Source organism: Oryza glaberrima, chromosome 8 (genome assembly GCF_000147395.1).
Source record: "Oryza glaberrima chromosome 8, OglaRS2, whole genome shotgun sequence".
NCBI classification, from domain to species: Eukaryota; Viridiplantae; Streptophyta; class Magnoliopsida; order Poales; family Poaceae; genus Oryza; species Oryza glaberrima.
Genome location: NC_068333.1, coordinates 1986536 through 2014530, shown reverse-complemented (window position 1 = coordinate 2014530; position 27995 = coordinate 1986536). Strand labels below are relative to the sequence as shown.

The window sequence follows — 27995 nt, the reverse complement described above, 5'->3', positions numbered from 1 at the left end:
TCTTCTCCCCTCGCCTCCGCGAAGCGAGAGAAACCCCAACCTCGTCGGCGGCGATGTCGTCGTCGTCGCGGCGGCCGGCGAGGAGGGCGGCGTTGACGGCGAGGTCGTCGTACGACGAGTCGCTGGTGGACGCCGAGCTGGAGTCCTACCTCGGGAACGCCAGGTCGCGGCGGATCAGCCGGCTGCGCCGCCTCTCCGCCGACGAGCGGCAGCGGGAGACGGAGACGGAGGCGCTCATAGCGCTCTCGCTGGGCTTCCCCATCGACGAGCTGCTCCCCGCCGAGCGGCCCCTCCTGCCGGCCCCCGTCGCCGCCGCCCCCAACGACTACATCGTCGTCCGCAACCACATCCTCGCCTCGTGGCGCGCCGACCCGCGGGTGCCGCTCCCGCGCTCGCGCGTGCAGGAGACCGTCGCCGCCAGCTACGACAACCTCGTCGCCGTGGCGCACGGGTTCCTCGCCCGGGAGGGCCACATCAACTTCGGCGTCTCCGCCGCGTTCCCCGCCTCCCCACCACCCGATGCGCCGCAGCGCCTCGCCGCATCCGTGCTCGTCGTCGGCGCCGGTCTCGCCGGCCTCGCCGCCGCGCGCCAGCTGCTCCGATTCGGCCTCCGCGTGCTCGTCCTCGAGGGCCGCGCCCGCCCCGGCGGCCGCGTCTACACCACTCATCTCGGCGGGGACCAGGCCGCCGTTGAGCTCGGCGGCAGCGTCATCACCGGCATCCACGCCAACCCGCTCGGCGTGCTCGCCAGGCAGCTCGGGATTCCACTCCACAAGGTGCGAGACAGTTGCCCGCTCTACCACCACGACGGCCGCACCGTGGACATGAAGCTGGACAGGAGCATGGATCTGGTGTTCAACACGCTTCTAGAACACGCCACCCGGCTGCGAGAGTATCTCAAGAAGGCGGCCGAGGGGATCTCGCTAGGGGAAGGGATAGAGAGGCTGAGACGCTTTTACAAGGTGGCGAAAAGCGTCGAGGAGAGGGAGGTTCTGGACTGGCATTTGGCTAACCTGGAATTCTCCAATGCCGGCTGCCTATCGGAGCTCTCGCTCGCACACTGGGACCAGGATGACCAGTATGAGATGGGGGGAGACCATTGCTTCCTAGCCGGAGGGAATGCGAGGCTGGTACACGCATTGTGCGATGGTGTGCCAGTGTTGTATGAGAAGACGGTGAAGCGGATTGAGCATGGGGAGGATGGGGTGAGCATCACCGTGGAAGGAGGCCAGGTTTTCAAGGCTGACATGGCACTCTGCACTGCTCCACTTGGAGTGCTCAAGAGCAGGAGCATCATTTTTGAACCAGAGTTGCCAGAGAGGAAGCTTGAGGCAATCCAGAGGTTGGGGTTTGGGTTGTTGAACAAAGTCGCCATGGTGTTTCCCCATGTATTTTGGGATGAGGAGATTGACACATTTGGGTGTTTGAATAAGGAGAGGAGCAAGCGTGGCGAGTTCTTTCTCTTCTACAGCTACCACACTGTCTCTGGTGGTGCGGTACTTATCGCACTTGTTGCGGGAGAAGCTGCTTTGGAGTTTGAAAAGGTTGATCCTGCTGTAGCACTTCATAGGGTCCTTGGTATTCTTAAAGGTAATCACTGAACTTACATTCCAATGTATCTCCATAAGACCATAATTTTTTGAAGTCTTCTAACAAGGATGGAGTATGGATAAGCTTTAAGTATGAAGTATGAACTCCTTGCATATTAGAAAATGGGGGAATGAATTATGGAATGGCATAACAAGGTGTCACATAAATTAAAGAAAAAGAACAATGTGTCATGTGTTGATTTAAGATTAGATTTAAATTTTGCTATGACAATCGGATGTGTTGTATTAATTCAAGTAGTCCCTGCCATATGCATTGGATGGTTGCATTAGAACCATCAAGGGTATATTTGGAACCTAGTAGAGTCATGCCGATTCCATAATTTATTGGAGTGCCATGTTGTGTTGATTTAACTTGAAGTGTTTATACTAATAATACAAGTCAACAGCTCTGTAAAAATTAACTCTGGATTGTGTACACTATCTGTGTACTGTCTTACCATCTACAATCCTCAACTAACCAGTAAATTTTATTATAGAGTTATTAATATGGATTGGAACTTGGATGGTGTTTGAACACTGAAGTGCTCCTTTTAGATTAAGAGTATACAGATGGAAAGAAGGAATGGAAGGGAAGGAAATTATATAATGAGATATTTTAAAGATTCTGTTACAAATGCAATGACTAGTACATTTTTCATTTACTTTAGAGTTTAAATAAATAAAGAATATGCTATTCTTTTGCACTATATCATACTAGTTTGATGTGCAGTGTGCACCAATGTGCATATTGGAAGTCTATTGGTAGTGGGGGCAAATAAACTGTGTGATGAATATGGAATGGTTTGCAAATAATGAAACATCAGACAGAGTGAAACATGATTTGGAGAATGTGAATTATTTCCATTATTATCTTGTAATATGAATTTGTGGTTTGTAATGGAAAGGGTAAAAAAACAACTAGGAGAAATGTGCTTAGTTTCCAATATCTCATTATATAATTTTTTTTTTGTTTTTCTATTTCAATAACCAATGAACTCACTTTTGTGACTTTTTCCAGGTATCTATGGCCCCAAAGGTGTTACAGTGCCTGATCCCATTCAATCATGTTGCACAAGATGGGGTAGTGATCCTCTTTGCTCAGGTTCATACTCTCACATCAGAGTTGGGTCTTCTGGCACTGACTATGATATTCTCGCTGAGAGCGTCAATGACCGGTTATTCTTTGCTGGAGAAGCAACAAATCGTGCATACCCTGCAACAATGCATGGAGCTTTATTGAGTGGACTAAGGGAAGCTTCCAAGATTCTCCATGCTTCGGAAAGTAGATTGAATTCTGATTATAAGAAGTATGCCCTGCAGAAAAGCATCAGACTTATAAATAATGTACTGGACGACCTTTTCATGGAGCCAGATCTAGAATGTGGAAGATTCTCGTTCGTGTTCTCCTATATTACGCCTGAGGAGGAACAGGCTCCGGGATTGGCTAGGATTACACTTGAGAAGCCTTTGCTTCTGCCTTCCAAGAAACGCAAAGTAAAGGGTAATCAGAAGGATCAGGACCCTGTGGCTGAGAAGATAGACCAAGAGGTGTTTTATTTATACGCCACCGTCTCGCAAGAGCAGGCAACTGAACTAATGGAATGTGACGATGATAAAAGTAGGATAGCAGTTCTATGCAAAGATCTTGGTGTTAAACTAATGGGTTATGACAGTACATACGATGTATGTAGTCATCTGATTTCTAGCATCTCGAGAGCTCAGAAAGCCAGGAAAAGGTTGCAGGGACCGAAGAGCTTGAAAACCGGACTTTGATCTGTACCGCTACTTTACTCTTGTTTGTAGAAAAGAACCCCATATTTTCTCTTTTGGTTTGGGCCAAAAACTGGCTCATAGATTGTTCTCTAGTGTGCAAACTTTAGACGTGGGGCAGGAAAACCAAGATCCTCCCTGCCATTTGTAACATGGCAGTCATCAGTCATGTGGCCTCCCTCAGTAGATTAGAACTTAGATGCACTGATAAATTTCAATGAATAGTTTGGTTGCAGGTACTATTGGATTCTTTTAGGGAGGCTACTATTGTTTTCATCTTCCCCCTTTTTTTTCTAGATGTTGTTCCTATATTGGTATCTGGCAGTTTATGTGTTGCTGAAATGGTGGATAAGCTCACTTCTGGACCAGTTTGTTTGGCTTCATTAAATTGAGTTTGGTTGCCTTTTGCCCCCATTATTCTTTGTTTTCTCCCTGGAACCATCCTATTTCCTTTGTTAGATACCACAGTTAAGCTGGTTGGCGTTTCGTAATATAAACGCATTGCTTCTCACTTGAGATTCTTTTTTTTTTTGGGATGTTTGCACCTGTATTTGCAATAAGCATTACAGACATTAAATATTTTCAGAGATATGCAACACAACCCGGGGAGTTTGAAGTACAGCTTCATATTATCAACTCCTCCCTCCGTCCCAAAATGTAGCTATTTCCGGCTATAAATCTGGACGCTACCTTTTGGGATGGAGGGAGTGTAAGACTATAAACCTCTGAGAATTTTTTTTGAAGTGAAGTGACGGTCAGAGCTTGGAGCTGATACTGCAAGAAGAGGTAGCAGCAGCAGCAGTGTCATGCGAGTTCCTGAGAAGCCTCCTCAAAACTTTTCCAGCAGGTGACTTGGGAATTGCCTCCACAAATACCACCTTCCTCACTCTCTTATATGGAGCAACCTGCATCATAACATGTTACATTTCACTTACTTCATCTTAGCAACCTTCATACATGTAAGATCATAAGGTTTACATCTGAGGACTCTTGGGTTTGAGGAATATAATTGTTCAAACAGATGAGGAATGAAATTGTATAATGGAAGCGCAAATGCTCAATATTGTTAATGAGTTTGCAATATAGAAGTATATGTAACTAAAGACTTGTTGAGGTTTAAAACATTTGGAAGAAAGAAAACAAAAACACTGCTTCTTTGATGTGTAGTAGATTGTTCATACCTGCTTGGCCACATACTCCATCACTTGCTTACAAGAAAGGTTGCTTCCAGATCTCCTCACCACAAAAGCTACTGGTATCTCTCCAGCTTCTTCATCCTCAGCACTATGTATAACAAAACAGGAGAATTAAAAGAAGCAAGCTGAAGAACATGGTGACAAATATTATAGACCATACTGTTTCAGTCTTTCAGAAAGGAACCAAAAAAAGAAAAAAAAAACACTTACGATGTCACAGCAACATCAAGAATTTCAGGGTGGTGGATCAAAACTTCTTCCAAGTCCCCCGGAGCTATCTGGTGATAACCAAGGAAAACGACCAGATCAAGACTTTCTTGCATTATATACGAACTCTCTTCTTCAAAATTAACACAAAGAACAAGAACAACAACTGGGTTTTTCTTCTCATTTTTTTTCGCCGGACCAGCGGTAAATAAGTCGGCTAAATTTCAAAGGTGGCAACAGGAGGCCATACCTGAAATCCTTTGTACTTGATTGTGTCCTTCAAGCGGCCTACAATGTATAGGTAGCCATCCAGATCAAAGTAGGCAATGTCTCCGGTACGCAACCAGCCATCCTTTCTCGTGCAGGCATCATCATCATCACTCAAGTAACCTGTCAAGAAGCAAATTTTTGTTGACTCAAATATATATACAAATGAACATAGAAGAAAAGTATGGCATTAACAACATGAAGTACTCACAAAGCAACAACACTACAGCAAGGTCAAAAGAAACGAAATTAAGCTAAACCACAGGACAACCAAATTAACAATGACAGGTAAAAAGAGCTGAAGGATTATGTAAATCTGAAAGCCATGCATCCATGAAATGGTAGTGCAATACTACCTTTCATGATTCCTGGGCCATGGAGCCATAGCTCCCCTGAGAAGCCTGGAGGCAAACATGAACTACTCTCAAGATGAACAATCTTGGCGTGCATGTTGGGGGCCAAAAGGCCTACCGAGGTATACTTTTTGTGCTTGCTAGTGTTAAATCCGCGAGTTCCTACGGCAGTAGATTCTGTCATGCCATAACCCTGCAGTGTACATTTCAAAATTAGTTAGTGTGTTGATTCTATTCATCAGGTGATTGATTCTATCTTATCTATCAATCATGAATGGAAATAAATTCTACTTTTAAATAATCGAAATAAATCCTACATACCACCTACGTAAAAAGAAACATTATGAATCTGGACGAAGGCCTGTCTAGGTTTATAGGCAAAAGTGAAGTCTTTTTGGGAATGTGGGTAATATTCAATAATAATGAAAATAATTCCGGCCTCTACATAAACCTATTCCAGCCACAAAATAAATTTTACTTAAATAGCATAAAAGGAAAATAGCTGGAATCAAATTACTCAAGAAATCTGAAGAGAAAAATAGTTGAACACAAATTTCAGACGAACTGATTACTAGCAAAACTAACAAAATCAAAATGAAATAGTGAGCTCATGACCTGAATGAAGTCGACGTGGGGGAAAGCCTGAAGGAATTCGTGGATGAGCGCGGCGGTGATCGGAGCCGCGCCGCACGAGACCTGCACCAGCGAGGCCACCTGCGACGGCGGCACGCCGCCGGCCACGGCGGCCCTGACCATGGCCGCCATGATGGGCGGCACGAGCGGCATGTGCGTCACCTTGTACCTCCCGATGGCGGCGACGGCGTCGCCGGCGTCGAATCTCCTCATCACCACCACCGTGGCGCCGAGCGAGAGGAGGCCGACGGCGAAGAGGGAGAGGCCGTACACGTGGGACATGGGCAGCGCCGCCATGTAGACATTTTCGCGAGCACCTCGCGCGTGGTACTGCGACGCCTCGAACCGGACGAACAGCTCCGTCATGGCGATCAGGTTGCGGTGCGTCAGCACCACCCCCTTGCTCCTCCCCGACGTCCCCGACGAGTAGAGGATGGCCGCCGCGTCGTCCTGGCCCACCACCGGGACCGCCGTCTCGGTGGCGTCGCCGTCGCCGCCGCCGCCGTCGAGCATGGCGCGGAACGCGGCGAACACGCGTTGGTCGTCGTCGCCGTCGTCGGCCGCGGCGGAATGGTCCAGGATTTCGGGCACGAGGACGACGGGGGCAGCGAGAGGCGGGAGCCTCGCGGCGCCGTCGCGCGAGGCGAGGACGAGGCATGCGCCGGTGGCCCGCGCCTGGGCGGCAATCTCGGCGGGGGAGCTGGAGGGGTTCATGGTGGTGGCGACGGCGCCGGCGGCGAGCACGGCGAGGAACGAGACGGGGAACGCGACGGAGTTCGGGAGGAGCAGAAGCACAACGGACCCCTTCCGAACGCCATGGCGGCGGCGGAGCCCCGCGGCGAGGGAGGCGACGAGGCGGCGGAGGTCGGCGCGGGACACCGCGGACGCGGTGGCGGCGTCGACGAGGGAGGGGGCGCCCGGGTCGGCGAGGGGGAGGCGGGCGAAGAGGTGGGCGACGAGGGTGAGGGAGGGGTCGGTGGGGAGCGCCACGGGAGGGTGGATGCTGCTGTAGATTCCGGTGGCGGCGGAGTAGAACGGCGGCGGCGGCGGCGGCGGCTGCGAGATGCGGCCGCTCGAGCAGCCTGCGTTCCGGGCGGCGGCGATCGCGTCGCGCTGCATTGCCGGAGAGGAGAGTGAGGCGAGGGCGAGGGCGGTGGTGGGGGCGTGTGAGCGGAAAGCGGAGTGCGGCGACGGCGGCGGCGGGAGGAAGAAGAGGGCGCGCGGTTACGGTTTTTAAAGACGACTTCGGATTTTGTTTTTCTTTTTCCTTTTTCATAAAAAAAGTTAATAATGGTAATATTTTAGTACTCCCTACCAAATATATCACCCGCTACCTCTATTTCAAAGTAGATTAACTTTTAACTGTGTATTACTTCCTTCATTGTAAATTGATAAATACATTTCAACGAATCTGGATAGAGCTTCTATCTAGATTGGTTGTACCATCATGAGTCTTAGGTCCATTTCTATTTTTTAACTCCAAACTTGAACCTTCTCATTTTCCGTTATCACGTTTTTCAAGCTACTAAATAATACGTTATTATTTTAAAAAAGATTCTTATATAGAAGTTGTCTAAAAATTTAAATAAATATATTTTTCAAGTTTATAATAACTCTACATTTGGTGGAGTTATTAGTATTTTCTATCTCGTTTTATCTATCAGTTTATTATCTAAAAAAAGTGTGCCAGTTGACACACTAGTAATTTTATATCCCGTTGATACGCTGCGCTCTAACATACAAATATTAATTACAGAGATTTGATATGAATTAGTTTATTTTATAAATAAGATTTTAAAAAAGAAAAATCTAAAGATTTTATCTTTTCTTTTTTTCAATTACACGGCAGACATACATCACTACACACGCAACACCACAGTCACATCCACACGAATGTGTCCTCTAATAGATGCTCTAAGAGATGGAAACCAATGGTATATTCCTGATCTCATTGCATATTGATAACATCCCGGTTGAAAATCCACTTACATATGCGTCGTATTCGTGTGCACTAGAATTTCAGTCTTGGTGAGTGGAGCAATGCAAGAACACGCAGGTGGGTGAGATGATGCAACAACGGTTCCAGTTTTGAAAAGAACTACTGATTTTTTTTTTATTTTTACAAAATTAATAGTGGTAAATATATACTCCGTACCATATTTATCCTATATGTAGTAATCCTATCCTATACAGCTCTATATAGTTATTGGTATTTATTGTAGTATTTATCCTATATTAGTATTTTTTTCCTATTAGGTGATGTTGATCCATATCTCTCTATCTATATTATATCATTTTAATTGGGATAATAAACTTAGGCCAGAAATCATATAAAAGCATTCAATGCTCAAATTTCATCGAGCGGTTCATATCGCATTTACTCTGTCATCTAATGGTTCAGAAACGATTTCCAAATCTATAAATCCTATATAAGAGTAACCTCATTAACTGAGAGATTTGGTGTAGCATAGCTGAGAAACGATTTCCAAATCAATAAATCCTATATAAGAGTACACCAAATCTCAGTTAATAATAGATTTCGAAATCGTTTATGAAGCCGAACAAGTCTGTTCAATACGGTACGATATCGTCGACATCGCCAGGAGATGCCGCACCAAGCAAGCATATAACAGAACGATCGTTCAGGAAGTACAGAAGCATATGGTTCAATTTTTTAAGGCAGCGTTCAATCATGATGTTGGGGCATGAGCTATAATTGTGGTATGAAAAACGTGACATATTGTTAGCGAATGATTAAATAAATACTAACTATTAGTATCTAACGTACTAGTTAGTATTTTTTTCTATTACGTGATTGCTTCCATATCTATCTATATACATATACTAGGGTTGTAATATGTTAATCAGAAATATCCGCGTTAGATTGGAAATTTTGATTTAAATATAACTTTATAAGAGGTTGGACATCGTGTTAGCTTTTCTCTGAAATCTTGATACATTGAAACATTATAAAGGAATTTTATAGAATTTTGATTGCTCCAATTCTTAGTTCTAATGGCCTAGAAGAAAAATTCCCTAAAATCCCACAAAATTTGTTCACGAATTCTTTTCCCAAAGGAGGCGTGTAAACTTCACAAAGTTATAGCCAATATAGTCTTAAATATACTAATGATGATAAAACTTTAGAAAAGTCGAAGGTGTGGATTCTTCTATGAGAACAGTAGCAAACTAGCAACCACACATAACCATTTGAAATGGAAGGTGCGGAAATAGAACATGTCGTCGAGTGTTGCTAATTGACACAGACGCGCCTATCCACACATGCGCTTTTCTTCACGATTTTTTTGTGTTTTTTGCAACTATTTTTCTTGCGTGCCTTTTTTCGTGATTTTTTTTATTTTTAATGTATTTAGAATTTGAATTTTTCACCTCAAATTTTAAAATATTATGTTAAAAACTTTCAACTCGAATTTGGACTCAAATTTCAAAATTTTCATCTCAAGACTCAAAACTCAAAACTTAAATTTTAAAACTTTCAACTACAAAATTCAAAATTGAATATATCTTGATTGAAAGTTTTAAAATGTAAGTTAAAAGTTTCAAATCTTGATTTGACTTGAAAAGTTTTTAAAACTTGAGTTAAAAGTTTTAAAATTTAAGTTTGAAAGTTTTTAAATTTGAGTTGAATGTTTTACATTTTGATATGAAAATTTTGAAATTTGAGAAGTAATTCAATTTGGAGTTGAAAGTTTTTTTTTTGAATTTGAGTGGAAAGTTTTGAATTTTGAAATTTGAGTTAAAAAGTTTTGAAATTTTGACATGAGTTTTTAAATTAAAATTGCAAGTTCTAAATGTCACAAAGCAAAAAAAAAAACCATCCGTAAAAACTGCAATGTGCTAACCATACGACTAATTACGTGAATCGTCAAAATCACAAAAATAGTTATAATTCCGATTTTCACGGCAGCAAACAACCCACACATACGGGCACGTTCATTGATGCATGCAACACTCCGCTTCTAGCACATACACACGTATTAGATTTTTCACACATCGTCGCCCTCAAATCCTCATATTATTATTTTCAAACGGAAGGTGTAGAAGTAGAACACACCGTCAACATGGTATCTTCATTCTTTTTTTACAACGGGGATGATATATTCTTTTTTTATAGTAATTAAGAAATTACAAGGGTAATTATAGTATTTCTTCGAAAAAAAGTTGTATATGCATCGTAAGAAATAATTATGATGTAATTAATTAATTAGAGTGGCAACTACCTTCAAATTTAATATAAGATTTGCTAGAATGATAAGTAAATTGAAATAGAGCGAATATGTTTTCCGCAATCAGCTGCATCTGTAGTATAATGTTGTGCGAATAATTTTCTCCCACGATGCTTGATCACCTTTGTTTATTTGCTTTTATTCCTAATTAGCACCTTTAATTGTCTCAAATATTTCTAGCAGTAACTGTAACCACATTAATCAATAACAAATACTGTTTATTTATTAATTCATTCTTGCCACGACTCAAAAAATTGATAAATGAGGATCACTAATTTCCGATTTACAACCTACATGGTACTACCTCAGTCCACAAATATAAGGATCCTAACTGTGCACATAGATAGCTGAATTACCACAAAAAATGTTCTACTCTATGCCATATAGTACCACACTATCACTGTAGTAGCAAGTACTCTCTTGCATCTTCTGTGCATAATTTTGAATTATGAGATTGGTTTATTGACTTTTGCAGTATTCTCTGGAGATCTCATCCTAACAAGGAAAGGATCAATCGTGAATAGTACACTCACTGTTGATCTAGCACGTACTACTTCTGAATGAAAGTCAACCGAGAGGTTTATACCTCTGAGATATATAAATGGCCCATTTCACTTATACCTATCCGAGAGGGGTAAATGGGAGGGAAAACCAAAAACCCAAAAACTTTTACGGAAATAAAAGTTATCTAAAATTGATGGAGAAATTGACGTGCTCAGTCTGACCATCAACTCCGATCTAACGACAGTGCCGCCGCCGGTCCGACCATGCATAGTCAACATGCATGCCTCCCGATCATCATCCATCGCTGCTGCTGCTGCTGCTTGACCACGCAAAGCCGTCAAAGCCAAAGTCACCAGTCACCACATGCCACACATGCATGTATATATCCATCACACATGCATACTGCACGACACAGTACAGACATATGCATGCCATGTTACAGTACCACGAGTATTATTGTAGCAACTCCGCTCCATTTTTCTTCCAGTTTTCCTTCGCGAACACCGACGCTTGCACACACACCTCGTGAAGCCTGTTACGAAGATCTCTCCCACATGGTGTCCATCTACCGTGTGTCATCTCGTATCCAACTTCATCACCCGGTATCGTTAATCGTTTGGACTTCAACTCCTCCTTTAGTCTAATCCCCATCCCCACCGTTGATCGAAGGTGACCTCCAAGAATCATGACTCTAGTCACCTTCTCATATGGTATCCCGATCGTACTAGACTTCTGCTCCTCCATGAGTATAGTCCCGGTCCTTACCATTGATCAAGGCTGATCTCAAGTCATCTGCACATAATCAGAAAAAACAACTGTTTCAATTCTAACACATATATCACAACCTGACCCACATTAATCACACGCACTCACATCAACATCCACACACTTTCTCAAACCAATTCATTGATTAAATCATTTGTAAAGCCAATTGTTCATCACAAATATTAATCATGATAATAATTTCACATTTGATAGAGACAAATTTTAAATATGGAACCATCACATGATGTAAACTTCCCAATTTACATATTTTAGATCGGTTTTTTTAGCATGTTTTTTAAACTACTAAACGATGTATATAAGTGAAAACTTTACTTTAAAGTATCAAATAAATTTACCTTTGAAGATTATAATAATAAAACTCAATTAATCATACACTAATGATTATTTTTTTTGCACACGCTGACTTCATCTACATCTTAATTTATCTCAAACGCTACCACGTATGCATTCTATCTCTGTCCGATATTAAAAACACGACTTGTATATAGAGTTTAATTGTGAACATGCTTGGCTGACCATGCATATTGAAAATTCTTTTTTTTTTGCGCAGATATTGAAAATTCAAACCCTGTATAATATCAGAAAAAGATAGGAATGAAGCTAGCAACCTTTAGCCTCTTAAAATTAATGTTTATGTAAATAATAATAAAAGATTCAAAAAGTACAACTATGCCCTTGTTTAGTTCCAAATTTTTTCTTCAAACTTGCAACTTTTCTATCACATCAAAACTTTCCTACACACACAAAACTTCTAACTTTTCCATCACATCTCGTTCCAATTTTAACCAGACTTTCAATTTTAGCGTGAACTAAACACACCCTATTTCCCAAACCTACTTGGAAATTTCTAGACCTCAAAAATTAAAAGCTGGAACTTAATTTGAACTTGGGGCCTGAGGCATGAAACTTGCAAATATATATGACACCTGAAATATGCTGTGCTTGGATGATTATTTGTCGATCATATAAATGAACAACTATATGCTACTCCTTTGTAATTGGGTATATATCGATGGTTTCCATCTTTAATTATGTTTGGATATATTCTCTGAGAAAACCTGAATACACAATTTTAATTAGTCTCCTCCATCTCCAAGACTACCCTATGAATTTGATGACTTCATAAAAGCAAATAACGTGTACATATATATATATATATGCATGCATAATTAATCGCATTGGAGGTTCAGGAAAGTCAGGGTCGACCCTGTCGTCAGTCTTACAGACCGTGGCGGCTTTGCATGTGATGGTGTGCTAGTATGCATTAATGTTACTACCACATCCATGAGCAAGAAAAAAAAGACAATCTTCACCCACGTTAAATTAATCTCATATACGATATGATTATGACAAATGACTCACACACATAGAGACTATTACATTATAGAGTTACAAATTTTTTTTATGTCTAATCATGCTTGGTACTATGGTTCCAAAGTCCTCTCTTGTAGTGGTTTTGACATCAATGTCCACGGAGAGTAGTTTGTAGCAGCCTCTCGTACGTGCACTCCACAAGTTCTTTTGTAAGTCGTTAACACTAGACGCCTAATTAGGTCTAGCGGTGGGTCAAGCCTTTCCTCTTTGTGAGAGGTGTTTATTTTCCTCCTTTTTTCTTGTATATACCTTTGTTTTTTCTTAATGAAATGGAATGTATAGCCAGAAGTGAAGCCCCTTTCAAGCTTTAGTCTTCCTCAAGTGCTCCCACTAGCGAATGTGGTTGAATTATTCCTTCTATGGTTCCACATAAGAAACCAGTACAAATATAACCTACATGTCTAATCGAACTATGAGCTAGAGGTCTTTTGACTTTCATTTGGGCCTAGAAACATATGTAAATTTCATGTATGCTACAACCTCGAGTTGAGAGGACAAAGCTCTCCTGCATTTTTGAGAAAAAAAAAGATATGGTTCAAAAGTTTGCGAAACATATACGACATATCTCTGGAAGTGTAGTCTATAAATATCATTATACATTGTGAGTGGCACCATAGAAAACACACGTCGCTACTCGGGAGTAAAGGGGGTTACAAACCGGGAGAGAAGAGTGTTTCTCAAGTAGTGCACATAAAATAGAGGGTAGACCAATTATTCTCCATGGAATATATGGAGTATATGGTTAAAATGCAACAGTTTTCAAATAAAATACAATAGTAGTATAAAGCCCTACAGCAGTCTGAGAGCTCTCTGCTGACTTGTTATTGCACAAAAATGTGGAAAATCAGTAGTAAGTAAAAAAGCTCTGCGGCCCCATCGTTTGGCTTATTCGTGGGATAAGCCAAACTGTATATTTGCAAACAGAAAGTAATTTATGAATAAAACTTTTATATACGTGTTTTTAGCGATTTAAAAGTAAAGATTGAAAAATAAACTTCGATGAAAAAACCTCCTAAAACCATCTTCAAATTTTAGGTTGAAAATTTAAATTTTGGCTGATAATTATAAGTATAAGCGAAAAGATGAGACCTCTAGTCTCTGGTCTGAAGGAGAAGTGGGAAGATGGGCTGCTTTTGAGGCTGGAATTCAGCTCATGCTGGCCCAGTTTAAAAGCCCAGCCTGATTCAACTAGATATAAATTTGGACCTCTACCATTTCTTTTTGTTAGTTGAAAGGCTGGTTATTGTTTAAGCTGCTGACAATTGGCATGCGCACCATGCTTGTCATTTGCCATTTACATGCCAATGTTCTCTGAGCAACGTGAAGGGTGTCATTTTTTTTTTTAAAAAAAAAAACTGATGGTCACGCTTTAAAGTCTAATGTGATAATGTCCCGTTTGCACCGTCATCTTCTTCGTCGACTCTTCGAACACATGTTTGTTATTATACATTTTATAGTAGTTTATATTCGTGAGCGGTTATTTACTTCCTGTTGTTAAATTTAGACTTTAGTTCTTTCAATTTTTCAAATAAACTGGAGATAATACATCTGATCCTTATCATCTCCGGTTTGGTTTTTTTTTCCGGTGCTTGTACGGGAGTACAATTCCTAAAGGAAAAAAAAAACTACGGTCAAAGTATATAGTTATCCCAGAGTAATAATTTAGGTATTGTGGTACTGCCCTTAAATGTGCAATTAAATTCCCTTTCCTACACAAACACCTATACCAAATAAGTATATTAAGGAAACTGTCTCTTAACACTTAGTAGTAGTAAAAAACAAGCTTAAACTGCAACGTGTCACTTACATGTGGGCCCAGACCCCACATGTAAGTGACACCTTCAATACCATTTTGCAACACACATTCTTCACGTGTTATATATAAATTTGAGAAATTATATAATTTGAGGAATTACTTTGCTTTCAGATTTCCCAAAGAGACGCTTTAAAGCAGCGGACTCCTCGTAGGTGTTCGACGCTTCGCCTTCGCCGTGAGCAAAGCAAACCCAATCAAGAACACCATGGCCAAACCCATCGGCTCTCTCGCCATCGCCGCCGTCGTCCCGCTCCTCGCCGCCCTGTGCCTCGTCTCCTGCACCGGCGGCGACGCCCGGTGGTGCGCTCCCGTCCCGTCGATGACCGTCGAGCAGGCGTGCGACGCGGTGTGCGGCACGGCGCACATGCTCAAGCTCTGCCTCCGCACGCTCCAGCCGCGCGCGCGCCGCGGCGGCGGCGAGCACCGGCGCCGTCGGGACGACGCCGTCACGCGCTACGTCGGCGCGGCCGCGCGCGGCGCGCTCGACGCGTACGCCGCCACGGCGGCGGCGAAGCGGGGGATGCAGTACAGCACCGCGCTGCCCGCCGACGAGAGGACGGCGCACGAGCGGTGCATGGCCGGCTACGACCTCGCCGTGCGCTTCATGGGCCGCGTCGCCGGCGACCTGGTGAGCTGCGAGACGGCGGCGGCGCGCCTGAGGGACGACTGCGACGGCAGCCTCGCCGGCATGGACGCGTGCAGGAGGAAGCTGTTCGGCTACCCGGCGTCGCCGCTGTACGGCCGGAACCTCGCCGACCGGAACAAGACCATGCTCGTCGGCTTGCTCTCGAACCTCGTGCCGACGCCGACGCCATCGCCGTCGCCGTCGCCGTCAGCGTCGCCGGAGACCTAGACGACGCCATTGTTGCTCACATTTTGCTTGGTCTAAAGATGCGATGGCTCTTGCATCGATCTAATCGAATGCACGGTCAAATTTACTGGATCTATACATGTTTTGCACTTTGGCTTGCTAATGTTCGTCGAAATTTCGCATTAATCTTGTCAAAATTCGTCGTAGATGATCAATTGGTGGCAGCAATGCGTTCAAAAACAAAAAGATAAAAAGAGGGTGATGTTTGCGGCACATGTGACAAGTAAGATTAGCAACACGCACACGCAAATTACATCTTTTTGTTGCAACTGAAAACTGATCAGTTGGCGTTACCATATAAAGCCGTGAAATCATGGGAGGCAACCAAAATGATTGAATTTGATCATTGTCAAACTTTTTTGTGTCTATGTTGAAAAAAATTCGTAGATCAAATATATGTATTGGAGATCGTATTTGTGTCGTAAACAATAAGTTAAATAGAACAGAGGGAAGCACTCAAACCGAAGTGGGGAATGTACGTGAATATTGTCATCACTCACCATTTATCTCCTGTTAGAAGCAATAAAAATGGATGTATTAAAATATAGTTTTAAACTTATTAATAATGAGGCGTCCGTGTGTTACAATGGAATCTTGGGAAATACGAACCTTTTGGTTTTTGACCTTTTATGTTGCAACGGAATCTGGAGGGACGTGAGCCTTTTATAGTTTTTGCACGTTTCCACTTTTTTGAAGGATTTTTTTATGTGGGTAGGGAGCATAAATTCACGTGCGATCAGGAAGTGTGGACGAACCGATAAAACTCTCTATTTTTAGCGTAGTATAGATTATCCCAAATATTAGATGTTGCCAGTAGTCGTCCACAAAATGATGTCCTAGTTTTCTAAGTAAATAAGAGTAATTATTCCCATTTTCGTATTTAATAAAATTAAACGGTTTAAGTTTGTTAGTTTTGACCCGATCTACCAAAGATATTATTGTCGATAGTTTTATCCAACTAATGTGACCGAATCTCCTCTGACAACTAGGGAACTTGGCCGTTTCATACGAGAGGAAATCAGTTTTTTATTATATAATTCAATAGCTTAACTAGTAAAAATATTTGTATTTGGGCGTATTGGTTTCTCGAGCTAATTTTTTTAAAAAATTACAGATACCAAACTTATTCTGCTCTTTCTGTTTCAACTTCAATATTGTGTTAATCTAAATAATCCAAACTGGAAACTAGCTAGTGAATAGTAATTGCTAGGTTATCCATGACATCCCCCCCCCCCCCCCCCTTCCTTTGAATTAATCCCTATTTTACTATTTTCTTCATTCAAATAATTTCAAAACTAGAAATCCGTACTGGGTTCAAAGTCAGAGCCCAGTATAGACTATCTTAAGTTGAGACGATAAAGAATCTAACAATTAATAATGCACCAAAAAAAATTGTATTACATTTTTTTCCTTTTAGTCGATGTTAAGCCTTGTTAATTAGCTTAACAAATCATTTTTGTCTCTTCTTTCCTATTTATCATACATGTCAGCAAACTTATCTTGCTAACAACTTTATATATGAACTTACATTATGAAGAGCCCCTATTAATTGTTGTTGTACTTGTACATGACCTTATGTATGATTCGATTTCATATTAATTGATTGCAAGATTTATTCTCAACTTCTACACAGATTCCATAAATGGAGTAGTATTTATGTATTCTTGTTCTCTAGTGTAGTGTTCTGGACACCTTGGATACCTTAAATAGAGCGAGAAAAATCCAAGTAGTATCTGAGATCGCCATGAACACCATTCCTTTTCTCAGCCCACTCCTCGTCGCCGTCTCCCTGATCGTCGCCGGCGCCGGTGCCGGAGACGAGACGACGACGTGCCCCGGCGCGCCGTCGATGACGGTGGAGTCGGCGTGCCGCAACGTGAGCCACACGCAGGCGATGTACGACGCGTGCAAGGGCGCGCTCGCCGGCGTCCCGAACCCGATGAGCGACCACGACGCCACCGTCTACGCGCTCGCCGCGGTGCGCGGCGCGATGGCGTCGGCGGACGCCACCGTGGTGGCCGCCAACGAGCAGGTCACGTACAACGGGTCGCTCTCCGGCGAGGAGAAGGGCGCGTACGAGGGGTGCGTGGAGGCGTACGCGGCGGCCGAGCATACGCCATGGGCGCCGTCCTGAACAAGCTCGGCGCCTGCAGCTTCGGCGGCGGCCTCGCCGACGACTACGTGAGCGGCCTCCTCGCCGTCGAGAGCTGCAGGGACCGCGTGATCAAGCTGCCGGCGTCGCCGTTGTAAGCCATGGTTCTCGTTGACCGCAACAAGGTGGGGCTAGCGTTGTTCCTCGGTAATTGGCATATGACTTGATTAATACTCCCTCCGTTCCCAATTGATCAACTTTTTACATGGCTACACCAAAACCAAAAAGACCAATAACTCTCTCAATTTACAATTACTATAATTACTCTGATATATAACAAACTCGATACATGCACCATTTTCATTATTTTCTAGCCAAATAACGTTGCATGATGGTTGTATAGGGTTGTGAGTATAGATGATGCATCGATGTCCACGGGCGGAGCTAGAGTATTGATGGGGTGCCCAGGAACCCGGTTAAAAAAAATTTGTAGCTATATCTGACATATTTTCACTATGTATGCACCTCCTAATACAAATTTAGACACTCGTATTAGCTTAAACTTGATATAAAGCAGCTTAAATTAAACAAGTGACACCCCCTCCATCTCACTCTAGCTTCGGCACCCCTGTCGATGTCCATTTACTCCCATACAAAGATAGATTTATGGTATGAATATTAATATATATGATGGAGAATAACCTTAAAAGGATTATACGATAATTAATTGGGAATGGAGGGAGTAATATGTATGTGATTGAGGGTGTGTTTAGTTCCACTCTAAAATTGAAAGTTTAAAGAAATTGGAACGATGTAACGGAAAAGTTGGAAGTTTGTGTATGTAGGAAAGTTTGATGTGATGGAAAAGTTAAAATTTTGAAGAAAAAAAGTTGGAATCTAAATAGTGACTGAGAACTGCATGACTGTCACAAACATCAAATGAATGTTGTCCAGTGAATGTGATCTGACTTAAGACAATGTCTGGTTCCCCACACGGCGACAGTAGGCAGCCTCGCGCCACGTTACATGTTTCTCGAGCTCTAGGGATGGCGCGAATCTGTCTAGAGAACCACACATTCCCTTGGGCTCAAGAAGAAACGAAGCTTTAACCAGTGGGCCAGCCCCAAGCAGGAAGCCCAAGAGCATCCGCGTTCCACGCCGTGTTTAGGGCCCAAACATTGCTGCACCCCGCCTCGTCCTTCCCATGCCTTTTCAATGAAGGGCAACATAACATATACTCCCTCCGATCTCAAAAAAAAAAACAAAAAAAACAAACCCTAGTTTCCGTGCCTAATGTTTGACTGTCCGTTTTATTTAATAAAAATATGAAAAAAATTAAAAAGACAAGTCACGCATAAAATATTAATCATGTTTTATTATCTAACAACAATAAAAATACGAATTATAAAAAAATTCATATAAGACGGACAGTAAAAATTGGATACGGAAACCTACGGTTTGCCTTATTTTAGAACGGAGGGAGTACCTTCCTACCGAGACATACGGCTTGGTGTGGTGTGCTTTCGTGTGCGTCCTGATTGTATCTTAAAAAAAAAGAGACGTGCGGTATGGAAGACAAGACATACCCTTCCGTCTTTTAATCGAAGACTCCACATAGATCCCAACAGGTAGGGCCACAGAACGGTAACTGTGGGTGATGCCCTCTCCCTTATGCCCCCTCGTGCGAGTGGACGACGCCAAGAGCACATGGCAGGTGCCCACTGCCTCCGCCAGTCCGCCGCTTCTACATTAAGGAGGACCAACACATCGTGCGTAGATAGGGGAAAGTGATTTCATCTCTCGAGGGGATATCCCATCATTTCGTGTGGCACTTAAATAGTTATAAAAAATTTAAAAAAATTTGGCAAGATAGATTAATATGAAATATATCACTCCACATACATGTAAGTTAAAATTTAACTTTTATAAATTGTAATAAAAACAACAATTTTGATAACTATTTAGATTACCTGCAAATAAGGATGATATCTACCCGATATAAAGCTAAAAACTTTTTTTTAGAAAAGTTACCAACATGGTGTTTAGCTATTTCTGTTTCAACTTTAGTATTGTGTTATCTTAAATAATTCAGAATTGGACATTAGTAATTGCCAGGTTATCCATGACATGCATGCTCGCCCTTGGAATTAATCCCAATATTACTATTTTCTCCATTTAAATAATTCCGAAAATGGAAATCATCTTCTGTAACCACTATGATTCGATTTGATTTATTGGTTGCCAGCTATATTCACTCCTTTCTGCACAGACATATTATCCATAAATGGAGGAAGTAATTAAAATACATATTTATACTCCATTTTTGTTCTCTAGTGAGGTGTATCATAGTGCTGTGTACACCTTTGATACCTTAAAACGAGGTGGAAATATGAGTTTATTTGAGTACTCCATTTCTTCTTTTCAATATAATATTATATATATAAGAGTTCATCGAGACCAGACTACCGGAGATCACCATGAACACCATTCGCCACCCCTCTTCGTTGGGATGAGGCTCCTCTAACTTAAGTGAGAGGGATATGTGTCGCTGACATATGGGCCCGTGGGGCGGGCTCCACCTGTCAGGGACCAATGTCCTCTTAGTTTAAGTCAGAGGAGCCCTTTCTTTCTTTTTGTTGGCGCCGTCTCCCTCACCATTACCGGCGTCATCGGAGTTGAGAAGACGTGCCCCAACACGCCATCCATGACCATGGAATCGGCGTGCCACAAGGTGAGCGGCACACGGGCGATCTACGACATGTGCAAGGACACGCTCACGGGCATTCCCAATTACTACCTCCGTTTCAGGTTATAAGACTTTCTAGCATTGCCCACATTCATATATATATATATATATATATATATATATATAAAGTCTTATAATATGAAATGGAGGAAGTAGTAATTTATATAATTCAAAATGGGAAATTAGTAATAGCAGAGATAATACACATGACATGTTTCCCAGCTATATATGCCATTTGGATATTTTCTCAATTTGAATAATTTCAAAAGTAGAAATCAGTACTGGACTCTTCTGTAACCATTATGATGATTCGATTTTCACATTAATTGGTTGCCAAATTTATTAATTCACTCTCTACACAGATATATTATTCATAAATGGACGAAGTAATTAATACATATATTTTATGTATTTATTATCTTCTCTAATGAGGTGTATTGCTGTGGACACCTTAAATAGAGTTGGAAAAAAAATCCAAGTTTATTCAGTACACCATTTCTTCTTCTTTTCAGTATATTTCTCTAGGAGTACTTCGTCGTGAACACCATGAACACTATTCCCCTTCCTCTCAGGCTACTCGTCGCCGTCTCCCTCACCGTCGCCGGCGTCGCCGGAGACGACGAGAAGACGTGCCCCGGCGCGCCGACGATGACGGTGGAGTCGGCGTGCCGCAACGTGAGCGGCACGCAGGCGATGTACGACACGTGCAGGGACGCGCTCGCCGGCGTGGCGGACCCGTTGAGCGACCACGACGTGACCATCTACGCGCTCGCGGCGGCGCACGGCGCGGCGGCGTCGGCGGAGGCCACCATGGGCGCCGCCATCGACGAGGTCAGGAACAACAGGTCGCTCCCCGGCGACGAGAGGGACGCGTACATGGAGTGCGCGGTGGACTACTCGACGGCGCTGCACGCCATGGGCAGCGTCGTGGACAAGCTCGACGGCTGCAGCTTCGACGGCCTCGCCGGCGACTACTTGAACGGGCTCATCGACGTCGAGAACTGCAGGGACCGCGTGCTCAAGCTGCCGGCGTCGCCGCTGTACGCCATGGTGCTCGTCGACCGGAACAAGGCCGGGATGGCTCTCTTCCTGGGGAAACTCTTGGGGATATGATGATAACAAAATTGCTTAATTAAACCAATGTGTGGCTAAAGTCAAATATCAAATGAATTAATATTATCCAGTGATCTGACTCACATGTCACAACGATGGTTTTTCATTATCTCAAATGTAATAATCTCATTTCTTGTTTGTATAGGGAAAGATTTTCTTTCAGTCACCTCATCAGTCAAATTTTGAATTTTGAATTGCTTCAATTCCCATCTTTAAGTCAATGGTTGGCTGAAAGTATGCCCCATGATTCAAATGATTTTTTATAATTGGAAAGCAGTCATTTCCAATTACACATGACATTTTCTCCCTTGGAGTCTCAATTTCAATATTTTTTTTACTCAATTTAAATAATTCCAAGCGTAGAAATCACTGAACTAGTATGCTTCGATTTCATCAGCTTAATGCGAGCCATATTTATGTACTATCTCTACAATTGAGAATTGACATGAACATTGTATTGTTGTAGACAGACAGATTATTCATAATCATATAAATGAAGCGAATAAAACATACTATCTCTAGTGAACCAACGGGAGATTCACTGATTTTCCAGGATTCCTATTCGGCGCACGAGTGCTAGAAATGCACCACAAAAATGCAACAGTATACTACCTCTCACAAGTATTATTGCTCCCAATATATCTCCTCATTAACACCTCTACCTAATTCTCAAAACGCACCAGAAAAATGGTTCACTATTCCATTTTGTGGAAAAATCGTGATGAGATATCTTTAAAGTTCAACGAATTTGAGATAAAATTTATTCTCAATTGATATTTGAAAAAAGTAAATTTCACTTTGGGTAACCTTTTATTACCGATGTTTCGCTTTAGGTCACCTTTTAACCAATATTTTCACTTTTGAACTAGGAAAATTTACCTTTGTGATACTTTGCACCGCACTTAACTCTTTTATCCATCTACATCCAACTTGTCATATTATCTTAAAAAAAACATCCAATTTGTCATATGTCAAATAAATGGTCTATATATAGCTGTGAGAATCCATTAACGTATAAAAGGCGGCGTACTTGAGATCATTCAAATTCTTGATAAGGGAGTTGAGGTGGTCCAAAGTACAACAAATGTAATATTACCCGGTACAATATGAAAACAATGTTTAAAGGGTGATCCAAAATGAAACATCGATAATAAAAGATGATCCAAAGTGAATTTACTTAAAACAAATCTCAGAAGTGTAAAAAAACTCTGACAAGATTCCATCTCAAGGATATCTTCCAACTTAATCGGCTCAAACTAATACCATGATTTATATGGGTGAATAGCCAATACAGTCCCTTAAGTTTCAATCATGAATAGGTTAGTCTCTAAAGTTTTAAATTGTTCGTACAAATCTTTAAAAATTATCATCTAGCTTAACATAGCTCACCGAAAATACCACGTCATCCTCGCATGTGCAAGGGCAGCGATTAAGTTACCATTCTACGATCACCCATACATATATACCATAGAAAAGAGAAAATATTATTATTTAGGGTATATGTAAGGGTTGAATGGTTATTCAACTGATTCTCTTGCGTGCAAAAATGCCATGGCAACTCCACATGATATTTTTGGTGGGTAACAGGACAATGGTAAGCCAAATGATAAATTTTGAGAACCCGTTTGAACTATTTAAAATATTAGGGACTAAACTAGTAAACTGACTCAGCAGAAAACTTCAAGGGTCATATTGGCTATTCACCATTTTATAATTAAATTGCATCCTTAAATGCAAGATTCATTTCAATAAATGGAGATACACACACAAATCCACTAATAAATGCAGATATCCTAGGAAAAAAATAATTTCTGACGCAGCTTAACTATAAACGTCGACGCGATTTCCACTTCGATCGAAGAAGAAATTTTAAGCCATGGAGAAACCCGCCGCCGTCTTTGCAGTGCTCTCCATGTCAGCGACCGCCACCTTGCTCCTCCTTCTCGCCGGCGGCGGCGGAGTAGCCGACGCCTGCAGCGACTGGGACGTGCCGTCGATGTCGGCGGCGGCGGTGTGCCAGAGGGCGAGCACGGGGCGAACCATATCCCAGATATGCGCCGACGAGGGGGGCACCGCGACGGCGCCGGAGCAGGAGGTGACCGTGTTCGTGCTCGCCGCCGTGAACGCCGGGGCGAGGTCGTACGAGGCCACCGTGGGTAGCTACCTCTGGCCGCTGGCGACGGACCCGTCGGCGCCGGGCGCGGCGAGGGCGGCGGCGCAGGCCTGCGTGCACAAGTACGGCGACGCGCGCGCAGCAGCAGATGGGCGCCGCGGCGGGCCACCTGAACGGCTGCGAGCTGGCGGAGCTCGTCAGGGACGTTCCGGCGGCGTCGTCGCCGTCGACGACTGCGCCATCGCGCTGCTGCAGGTGTTCGGCGTGAACTCGGCGTGGTACAGGACGGTGGTAGGTGACCGGGACCGGAGCATGCTCGCTCTCCGGCTCACTGGTATTATGCTGAAGCATCCAGCGAATATTAATTAGCTTGCTAACTGTAAGCTGCACAATTTTGTTTTTCATTTATTTTTTTTCATTATAAATGTATCATGGGTTTTGTTTTAGCTAAAGAGAGGAAATAAAAAGAGTAAATTGTATCCAGGGAGCATCAACTTGACAGTTGGGTGTAATTTGGTACAATAACTTGAGAAATGAGCGCTCTAATGCAACAACTTAGCAGGTAGGTGCAATCTAGTATGAGAACTTTATAAGTGATCATATAAATGCAATAACTTGTAAGTTAGGTACGATTTTGATACAATAAGACAATAACTTAAAATGTTATGTGACAACTTAATTATTTGGAGCATTTTTTATATAAATTTAAGTTTTAAGTACTAATTTTGACAATATACTAGCAAGGATTTGTATAAGTATATTTATTTTTTATCCTAATAACTAATAACTGAAATCCAATTAAACTAGATGTAGAAATTATTGTTTTCAATTGATATTTGAAAAGGTGAAGAAAAAAATCTTAAAGGTAATTGGATATAAATTGTACAACTATGTGTAGTATAATTCTTAAAGATTAAATTCAATATTATAAGGTTATATCCATATGATTATTATGTAATGGCATATTGACATCGTGAAAAAAACTCGCATTGCACATGTTTAGCCAAGTTGATGCACCAAAATACTAAATTATTAAATTCTTATACTAGAACGCACCCACTTATCAAGTTGTTGCACTCGGACGTTCAATTCTTAAGTTCTTGCACTATATCGCACCCACCTACTAAGTTGTACCGTGGATGCAATTTACCCAAATAAAAAAATATATTCCCTCTGTCCCTAAATATTTTCCGCCGTTGATTTTTTAAAATATATTTGACCGTTCGTCTTATTCCTATCATTTGATTCATTGTTAAATATACTACTTCTCAAGTTTTATAATAATATTCATAAATTTTTTTAATAAAACGAACGATCAAGTATGTTTAAAAAAGTTAACGGCGTTAAATATTTAAGGAGATAGAATTGTAATTAGATGCAACCCTGCACATTGCAGCGGGATCCTTGTTAAGAATTATTGCTAAACACATGACGACAGTCGACGGATTGGGATCCGGTGTACGGAGTAGTTGCTAGTGTAACTCAACAAATCAATGTATCACTGTAGCACATGTATATTATACTCACTACAAAAATTATTGCTTTACGTGTCCTGTAGCAACGAATCTGGAACAATGGATAAAAATATGAAATGGTCTGGATTGATTGTGGTCTTTATTGTGCATTTATAGTAATTAATCCACCTGATTTTAATCACATGATGACAAGCCAAGTGTACTGAGGATTTTACAGAAATTAAAGTTTGTGAGGTTGACCAGGAGAAATCAATCTGGGGATCCCGATCCTGTGCAGTACTCAATGTGGAGAGAGATGGTTTCAAATGTCTAAGTGAACAATAAAATACATTAGCACAGTAGCAGAATATTATTTCAAACGTGTAAAATCGTGGAATTGACATGTTTGAAATATTGTTGTTCCTATTCTCTTCTCGCCTCTACCTGCTCTCTTCTACAATATAACTTCTCCATCTATGTGCTTTGTCCCCTTTTCCTACCCTTGTAAACACCTTTGAAAGGGTTAAATAACTAGTGGCCTATCGTTGATCTACAGTAGACAACGGCGATCAATGGAAACGATATAGAAAGAGGCATCATTTTTTTTTTACTTTCTCATGTGTGGATATATCTATGATCTATCTCTTTTAACCTCAACAAAAATATAATAGCAAGATCGAGTGGTATATATATATTTGGTAGTATGAGCTTATCTTTACCTCTACCTAAAGATAAGCGAAAGGAATCATAGAAAGCCGTGTAGGTGTAAGCACACGTGTACGCACCACGTAGTGGATGGTTTTATAACATAGGTAGACATATTGATATCTACTTAATTGCATCCTTAAATACTAAACCTTCTATAAAAATATTTTCTATCCTAGCTATGACTATGTACATGTATAAATATATTAGTACAACTTAATTACATCCTTAAATACTAAACCTTCTAAAAAAATTCCTATCCTATCTAAGACTATGTACATGTATAAATATATGTCTAGATTCATAGCTAGAAATAGGATTAAAATTATTTTGGAATGGAGTAGTAGCTACTCATTTCATTGATTGCACAGATCACCTTCAAATCCACTAATAATTGCAGAGATCCTCGTGCGTAAATTCCATTTATAAATACCAACATTTTCGCGAGTTCAATCGCAGATCGATCGAAGAGATCAACACCACACAATCAAATCATCATGGAGAGAGCCGGAGTCATGTCCGTAGCTCTTACACTGTCACTACTACTGACGGCGGCCTCGCTCCTCGCCGGCGGCGCGGACGGCTGCGACGGCGTGCCGCGGATGTCCGCCGTGGACGCGTGCAAGCAGGCGAGCACGGCGGGCGTGATGTGGCAGCTGTGCGTGAGGGAGCTGGGCGCCTCGCCGGAGCCGGAGGAGGTGACCGGGTTCGTGGCCGCCGCCATGCGCGCCAACCGGGAGGCGTACGGGGTCAGCTACGACGCCGCCGAGAAGGTGAGGGTGGACCCGACGTCGCCGGCGGGCCTTGCGACGGTGAGCGGCTACTGCGAGGGGAAGTACGACACGGCGCAGGAGCTCATGACCGGGTGGATCGACCGGCTCCCCGGGTGCGACATCACGGCAGACATCCGCGTCGACCTCGCCTCCGCCGCCGCCGCCGTCGACGAGTGCGCCACCTTGCTCCTCCAGAACGGCGGCGAGCACACGACGCTGTACCAAATGGTGCTGCTGGATCGGGATCGCGCCGTGCTCGCCGTCAGGCTCGCCATTCTGCTTGTGCCCAACAAAGTCTAGGATCAGTAGCTATAGCTAGCTGCATAGTAGTATTTTTCTTCTGTTTCCTTTTAGGAAAAAAATATCAGGGAAATTGTTTTTATCTCTCGAGGTGATATTGCTTGCTTTTCATGTTATCTAAATATATATATTTGTTTTAAAAAAAAGTTGACAATATAAATTAATATAAAATATATCACTCTATAAACATGCAAGTTCAAATTCGATTTTAAAAAAGTCGAGTTTAATATTGCATATTTTCATAGTGATATATCTCATATAAATCTATATTATAAAAAAGAAAATATTTTTTATGATTACTCAGCTGACATGCAAATATGTTGTGACTTCATATATCTCCCTCAATCTCAAAATAGAGACAGCATATACTACCTATACCTACACTGGATTAGTACTATGAATCTAGTATATTTTGAGACAGAGTAAGTACCATAAAAGCAGAGTCGTCATCCCTCCTCCTCCTCTACCGTCATAGTCGTACTTTCCCAACCATGTAAGAAAACCACCTTGAAAAAAAAAACTCACTAACAAAATAAGTGTTTTACACGAAAATTAACACACTAAAAAACCGAATTGATAAAAATCAACACATTAAACCATTAGTCCAGACCTCCCCACCATGTGACCCATGGAAATTGTTCCGGGTTTCAAACCTGGGCTCTGATACCACTTGTTAGAGTGTGTAGCCCGGCCCACCAACCGTGGGCTACCCAGATCACATTGGGTCTGCTCCACCACAGGCCCAATCGGAGCCCCAACCCAAAAGACTAGTCTGATGGGTGAGGACCGTCCCCACCTTTTAAGTCATGCTCCCTTATCATCAATTACCGATGTGGGACTAAACCCAACACTTCTAATCCTATTGCAAAGCACGGATATAACACTAGTATCAACACAAAGCCCAACTTCACACCAAATCTGCCGTGCCACCACAGGAAACTATTTTGATCCCTCGAGAGAGTGTCATCTCGTTGTTTGCATGTCACTCAAATGGTTATATAAAAAATTTAAGAGAAGATGTATTAATTTATTTTTTCGTTGTGAAATGTATAAGTTAAATTTGAAATTGCATGTTTGTAGAGTGAT

The 27995-nt window shown here is 42.2% G+C and overlaps 4 protein-coding genes and 1 pseudogene across 4 annotated transcripts; 4 read left to right on the top strand and 1 right to left on the bottom strand.

The window, feature by feature from the left end:
• Nucleotides 1-16: 16 nt before the first annotated feature.
• Nucleotides 17-3727, top strand: LOC127781674 (lysine-specific histone demethylase 1 homolog 2). The gene is made up of 2 exons (XM_052308679.1): nt 17-1590; nt 2608-3727. Exons 1-2 carry the CDS (start codon nt 54-56, stop codon nt 3360-3362), a joined length of 2292 nt encoding a protein of 763 aa, XP_052164639.1. The 5' UTR covers nt 17-53; the 3' UTR covers nt 3363-3727.
• A 121-nt stretch (nt 3728-3848) lies between these two features.
• Nucleotides 3849-7520, bottom strand: LOC127781675 (4-coumarate--CoA ligase-like 3). Its single transcript, XM_052308680.1, has 6 exons — nt 5998-7520; nt 5386-5575; nt 5013-5152; nt 4766-4833; nt 4541-4643; nt 3849-4264 (listed from the first exon to the last, which is right to left on the bottom strand). The coding sequence occupies exons 1-6, from the start codon at nt 7132-7134 to the stop codon at nt 4115-4117; spliced, it is 1788 nt and encodes a 595-aa protein (XP_052164640.1). The 5' UTR covers nt 7135-7520; the 3' UTR covers nt 3849-4114.
• A 7427-nt stretch (nt 7521-14947) lies between these two features.
• Nucleotides 14948-15604, top strand: LOC127781101 (uncharacterized). Its single transcript, XM_052308007.1, has one exon. The coding sequence runs from the start codon at nt 14948-14950 to the stop codon at nt 15593-15595; it is 648 nt and encodes a 215-aa protein (XP_052163967.1). The 3' UTR covers nt 15596-15604.
• A 1753-nt stretch (nt 15605-17357) lies between these two features.
• LOC127782012 (uncharacterized) lies at nt 17358-17932 on the top strand (annotated as a pseudogene).
• Nucleotides 17933-20997: 3065 nt separating this feature from the next.
• Nucleotides 20998-21662, top strand: LOC127781084 (uncharacterized). Its single transcript, XM_052307990.1, has one exon. It carries the CDS (start codon nt 20998-21000, stop codon nt 21562-21564), a length of 567 nt encoding a protein of 188 aa, XP_052163950.1. The 3' UTR covers nt 21565-21662.
• Nucleotides 21663-27995: the final 6333 nt, after the last annotated feature.